Source organism: Maylandia zebra, linkage group LG23 (genome assembly GCF_041146795.1).
Source record: "Maylandia zebra isolate NMK-2024a linkage group LG23, Mzebra_GT3a, whole genome shotgun sequence".
Taxonomy (NCBI): domain Eukaryota; kingdom Metazoa; phylum Chordata; class Actinopteri; order Cichliformes; family Cichlidae; genus Maylandia; species Maylandia zebra.
In genome coordinates, this window is record NC_135188.1 from 18,123,686 (window position 1) to 18,130,279 (window position 6,594).

At 46.1% G+C, this 6,594-nt stretch overlaps 1 protein-coding gene across 1 annotated transcript; it reads right to left on the reverse strand.

Annotated features, from left to right (window-relative positions):
• Positions 1 to 1,047: 1,047 nt before the first annotated feature.
• LOC143414911 (E3 SUMO-protein ligase ZBED1-like) lies at positions 1,048 to 2,539 on the reverse strand. The gene is made up of 2 exons (XM_076879882.1): positions 2,113 to 2,539; positions 1,048 to 1,949 (listed from the first exon to the last, which is right to left on the reverse strand). The coding sequence occupies exons 1-2, from the start codon at positions 2,496 to 2,498 to the stop codon at positions 1,328 to 1,330; spliced, it is 1,008 nt and encodes a 335-aa protein (XP_076735997.1). The 5' UTR covers positions 2,499 to 2,539; the 3' UTR covers positions 1,048 to 1,327.
• Positions 2,540 to 6,594: the final 4,055 nt, after the last annotated feature.

Genomic DNA, 6,594 nt, shown 5'->3' on the forward strand with positions numbered 1-6,594 from the left:
GCTAGCCCCAGGACGTCAGGCTAGCAATATTGCAAGCCCTATATCTGATTGAGGAATCACTCATCTTTGGAAAAGAGAGTTTATTACAGAGAAATGTCTCTTTCCAAAATAAAAGCTATACTATCCGCTTCTTCTGGGCTATGTTCTCAGCAGCATAAGGAGAATCATGTGCTAACAGCTGTCTAAATGACTCGGCTAAAGTTAGTAGCATGCTTGTTGTTTTTGTCTTTGCACTAGGATGATGTCGGCGTAAATGTGCAGTCATATTCGTTGTGTTCCCACTAGTGCTTTCAGGTTAATCTCGTTGAAATGACCTTAACACCACAACACGGCAAATCTCCGTTAACGAGCTACCGCCGATCGCCCCGTGCATGGGGCTAGACGGCTAACACGTTAACGAGCTAACTGCGCTAACACACTAGTTCCCACCCATGTAATTGAGCATTGCATGGCACATCCAACATACTGTTTTACTTTAGTCCATGACTCGCTTACCTTCAGGGTCATACGTCACATGAAAACCAAAATAATTCCAAACGCCAGATCTGAATGAGGGTGGGGGAGGTGCCCTGCACTCTTCCTTCTGACTATGCTGTCTGTGTGGAGCACTCAGTGGATCTGCGCTCGACAGTGCAGCCTAGGCGGAGTAGTCGAACGCAGATTCACTGAGCGCTCCACACAGACAGCATCGTCAGAAGGAAAGTTGATAAAATAAATTACAAATGTTGTATTGTTCGATACATATGCGTACCGAACCGAAAGCACTGTATCGAACGGTTCAATATCGATACGAATATCGTTGCACCCCTAATATATATATATATATATATATATATATATATATATATATATATATATATATATTAGTGCTGTCAATAGATTTAAAAAAAATAACTAACTAATCTCACAATTTTCTGTTATTAATTGCGATTAATCGCAATTACTTTATTAATAGCCTGGCTCCAATTACATTTTTTTTATTCTTTATATTTTAAGATTGTAACAGACATTTATGCAACACAATGAAGTAAATGCAGAGTAAACACAAAGAATGTATGCTGAAATTCAAAGAGAATTTTAATAGTTTTCATCAATCTTTAACACAGTGAAAACTTACAAAAAACCTTTAAGGCCATCAACAGTGACCGAACCCAGGCCTACAGGTTAAAGTGAATATCATAACAATAAAGGGTGCACAAAACTCAGTATTTAAAACACAAAAAGACACGGCTGAAAACCCAGAATGTTGAACATTTTTCACTTCAAAGGAGCAATCTGGCTTAGTCCTTCTTTGCACTCAGCCAGTTACTGAGGCAAACTATTCTGTTTACATTGTCTCATGACAAAGAAGCACGCTTCTTTTGAATGATGTGACCTGAGAGTGAGAATAATCTCTCACAAGGCACTGTGGTTGCAGGGGTTGACAGGTACTTGCGTGCAATAGGTGCCAGCCTGGCATGTGCTCCTCTCTCTTTAACCACCACTGTAGTGGACACTCTCCTATGTCAATTTTGGGCTCTGCTTTGTACAGATTCAAACAGCAGTCTATAGCATCTTCCTCTGTATCTGAATCAGGAGAACCCAGCAAGCAGATGGACATCTTGCTCTTCTTTGGTGAGGGTTCCTCTGTTGTCTGAGCAGATGGTTGGTGTGCATCCGTCTCTGACATCAGAAGGTCATGTACTGATGCCCACACCTCTCTTCTTTCATCTTTGGAAAGGCATTTAAGGTCTTTAAACCTGGGATCAAGGGCAGTAGCGATCTTCAGCCATGTGAGATTGCTGCTGTCCCTCCGCTGAGCTAGGTCTGTGGTAAAAATCTTCTTAAACCTCAAAACGTAGACTGGGTCATCATCTGAGGGCTCCATAATCCTGAACAAATGACACAAGGCTGGCAACACCATGGAACAGGAGACATACCGCTCTCCCCCCAGCAGTTCGGTAACATATCTGCAATAGAAAGATCAAGTCTGTATTTTTCTATTAATCACACAGAGACAAACATAAATACCACATATGAAAATACACAGAGAGGTGGAGGTGGAGAACATACTTGAAAACAAAGCTAGAATGCAAAGATAGACACACAATCATGAGAAACAAAATTATTTACCTGCAAGGTTCCAGTAGTTCCTCCAGCTTTTGCAGTATGTCAAGCTCCTGGTCAGTCAACATGGTCACCTTGCTGTTTTGTTGAGTCAGGATGGTGGTCAGCCCAGATTTATTTCTCTGGATCCGCTTGATCATCTCTAGGGTGGAGTTCCATCTTGTTGGAACGTCCTGAACAAGCGGTTCTGTTTGATGTCCATGTGCAGCTTGCTGTGCCTTTAATTCCTGAGCGTTTGCTGGACCATGCTTAAAATGTCCAACAATCTTGCGACATTTGGCCAGAACCCTTTCAAATGCACTGTCATTAAGAGAAACTGTGACCGTTCTTTGCAGAATGTGGGCCATGCAGGGCATGTGTTCAAATGGAAGTAGTCTGGCGGCTGCAACCATGTTACGAGCACTGTCGGTGCCAAGCGTGGTTACCTTGTCCTTGATTTTCCATTCGTAATTATCGTTGTTCACCAAAGTCCAGTGGTCTCCGGTGAGAGCGACATTCCTTACTTGCACAAGCTTGCTGGACTGCTGAGCCCTCTGGTCCCCATACAAAGTGTCTCGACACAATGGTTCCTCTCAAGGGCAGATTGTAACACTCATCTCCTGATGCAGCGCGAATGACTTCTCTCAGTCCATCATCTTCTACTATGCTAACTGGTCGGCAGTTTTTAGCTATCCAAACAACCAAGGAATTGGTTAATTTTTCTCTCACATTTTTTGTTATTCGTCCACAAGCACCATACTCCTGAAGCGTAGACTGGCGAGGTCCCGTAGAGGTGGATTCAGTTGGGTGTTTTGCTCTCAGGTGATACACCAGTGATGAACTGCTTCTGTGGTACTTGAATTATGCTTTGCAAATTGTGCATCTTACTCTCGTTTTGTCCAACAAGCCATCAGGCAACTTCTTAAAGAGAAACTTTCCACCCAAAAGTCCGCCCTCGTCCATGCTTGCGTGTGTTAGCTAGATAGTAGCATGGTGTCACTTCTTCTTCTTCTTCTAATCATTTCTGTCAGGCCAAACGCCAGCATAGCACACTGTTGCCCCCTCCTCCAGAGGTGCTCATGAATTTAAAGGTCTTAGATTACAGGAAATTAATAAAAAAAAAAAATCAGCGTTAAATTTTTTTAATGCGTTAAACATTTCGCGTTGATCTTAACAATTAACGCGATAATTTTGACAGCACTAATATATATATATATATATATATATATATATATATATATATATAAAAAACACCCAGCACGCCCCTGCGGGCGGTTTATCCTTCAAGCTCGGGTCCTCTACCAGAGGCCTGGGAGCTTGAGGGTCCTGCGCAGTATCTTAGCTGTTCCCAGGACTGCGCTCTTCTGGACAGAGATCTCCGATGTTTTTCCCGGGATCTGCTGGAGCCACTCGCCTAGCTTGGGAGTCACCGCACCTAGTGCTCCGATTACCACGGGGACCACCGTTACCTTCACCCTCCACATCCTCTCGAGCTCTTCTCTGAGCCCTTGGTATTTCTCCAGCTTCTCGTGTTCCTTCTTCCTGATATTGCTGTCATTGGGAACCGCTACATCGATCACTACGGCCGTCTTCTTCTGTTTGTCTACCACCACTATGTCCGGTTGGTTAGCCACCACCATTTTGTCCGTCTGTATCTGGAAGTCCCACAGGATCTTAGCTCGGTCATTCTCCACCACCCTTGGGGGCATCTCCCATTTTGACCTCGGGACTTCTAGATTATACTCGGCACAGATGTTCCTGTACACTATGCCGGCCACTTGGTTATGGCGTTCCATGTATGCCTTGCCTGCTAGCATCTTATATATATATATATATATATATATATATATATATATATATATATATATATATACACACAATAACACAATAACAGCAGCTGTACAAGTATTAACTGGAAATGAAGAATATAATGTCCAGTGTTGTGCAATCCACATTATTTAGTGTCTTGTGCAGTGCAAATATGCTTAAAGTGATTTAAGTGATGAAGTGAAAACAATGTCCAGAATGTCCAGTGTGTATAAGAGCTATATGTGTGGGTCAGTACTGTGTGGTGGTGTGACTGAGAGACCGTATCGCCTGCGGGAAGAAGCTCCTCCTCAGTCTCTCTGTGTTGGTCTTCAGGGAGCGGAATCGCTTTCCTGACCTCAACAAAGAGAACAGTCCGTTGTTGGGATGGCTGAGGTCCTTCACGAACTTCCTGGCCTTGGTCCAGCACCGCCTGCTGTAGATTGAGTGCAGATCAGGGAGCTCGGAGCGGATGGTGCGCTCAGCTGATCGCACAACCCTCTGTAGAGCTCGTCTGTCCTGCATGTTGCTGTTCCCGAACCAGGTTAAGATGTGTGTGCTGTGGAAGCTTCTGAGCTGTGCTGTGGCCAGACGATTTTACCCTTTGATGATAGGACACTGGACCAGCTCTTTATCCTCTCCAGGATACTTGAGGGTGCATGGGAGTTTGCCCAACCAGTCTACATGTGTTTTGTGGACTTGGAGAAGGCATTCGACCGTGTCCCTCGGGGTGTCCTGTGGGGGGTGTTGCGGGAATATGGGGTGTCTGGCCCATTGCTACGGGCTATTTGATCCCTATACAACCGTTGCAAGAGCTTGGTTCGCATTGCCGGCAATAAGTCGGACTCGTTCCCGGTGGGTGATGGGCTCCGCCAGGGCTGCCCTTTGTCTCCGGTTCTGTTCATAATTTTTATGGACAGGATTTCTAGGCGCAGCCAAGTGGCGGAGGGCTTTCGCTTTGGTGGCCTCAGAATCTCATCTCTGATTTTTGCAGATGATGTGGTTCTGTTGGCTTCATCGGGTGAGGGCCTCTAGCTCGCACTGGAGCGGTTCGCAGCCGAGTGTGAAGCAGCGGGAATGAGGATCAGCACCTCCAAATCTGAGGCCATGGTTCTCAGCCGGAAAAGGGTGGAGTGCCCACTCCGGCCTGTTGCCTTTTGTTCTCGCACGCTCACAGACGCAGAGAAAAGATATTCGCAGATCGAAAAAGAGTGTTTAGCATCTGTCTGGGCCTGCGAACGTTTTACCCGCTACATCCAAGGCATGGGTCATGTACGTCTACAAACTGACCATAAGCCCTTGGTGCCTTTGATCAACTCATACGACCTTGATAAAACGCCACTGAGATGTCAGAGATTGCTGATGCGACTGATGCGATTCAATGTCACTGCTGAGCATGTTCCCGGTAAACAGTTAGTGGTGGCGGACGCACTCTCCAGACATCCACTGCACGGATGCTACCTGTCCGAGACAGACAGCCATGTCAAGGCATATGTGAGCAACGTAGTGACAAGCAAACCTATCAAGTCACATAAGTTGGAGGAAATTCGTAGAGCTACACAGAGGGACCCAGAGCTTCAAAAAGCAATCATCTTCATCAGACAAGGGTGGCCTCGGAGAATGGCAAAGAGCTCACCACTCCAAGGCTTTTATGCAGCCAGAAGCCACCTTTCAGAATCAGATGGTCTAGTGCTCTACCACGATCGCATCGTAATTCCCACAGCACTTAGACCCAGTATCCTTGACCAATTACATGAAGGCCACCAAGGACTAACTAAATGTAGAGAGCGCGCAAGATCAACAGTGTGGTGGCCCAACATTGGACTTCAAATAACACATAAGGTGAGGTCATGCAACTTTTGCAGAGAGCACAAGCCTACACAGCGACGGGAACCTCTCGTGACTACTCCTCTGCCCAATGGCCCCTGGCAAAAGATTGCAGCTGATCTTTGCGAGCTTGAGGGTAAGAACTTTCTTGTCGTTGTTGACTATTTTTCAAGAGACATTGAGATTGCTTCCCTCACTACAACAACCAGCAGACAGGTCATTAACAAGCTTAAACACATGTTCGTTAGATGGGGCATCCCGTTAGAACTGGTCAGTGACAATGGGACGCAGTTCACATCATCAGAGTTCCAAGACTTCAAACTGAGTTATGGCTTCACCCACACTACGTCGAGCCCTCATTACCCCCAGTCAAATGGAGCTGCTGAAAGAGCTGTCCAAACGGCCAAGTACATTCTCAAACAGCCTGACCCCTGCTTAGCCTTAATGAGTTACCGCTCTACACCAATTGCAGCAAGCCCAGCTCAACTTATGACAGGACGTCAAATCCGCACCACCGTCCCAGTACTCGAAAAGACATTGCTGCCCAGTCCAGTCAATAGGGACACAGTGTGCCAAAGAGATGCTGCAGCTAAGGACTCTTACAGATTCCTCTACAACCGCAGACATTCAGCTCGTCCACTTCCTGAGCTTCTCCCAGGCCAGGATGTTGTAGTGAAGCTTGACGGGGAAAAGGGGTGGACGACTCCAGCCAAGGTCATCAGTAAGTCTAAGGAGCCGAGATCCTACTTGGTGGAGATGGCGAATGGGAACGTGACTCGCCGCAACAGACGACACCTTCAGCCTGTCCCAGGCACCGCTGATCCTGAGGAGCAGCAGCAGAGCACTGTTCCAGCTACATCGACTACTCCAACTAAA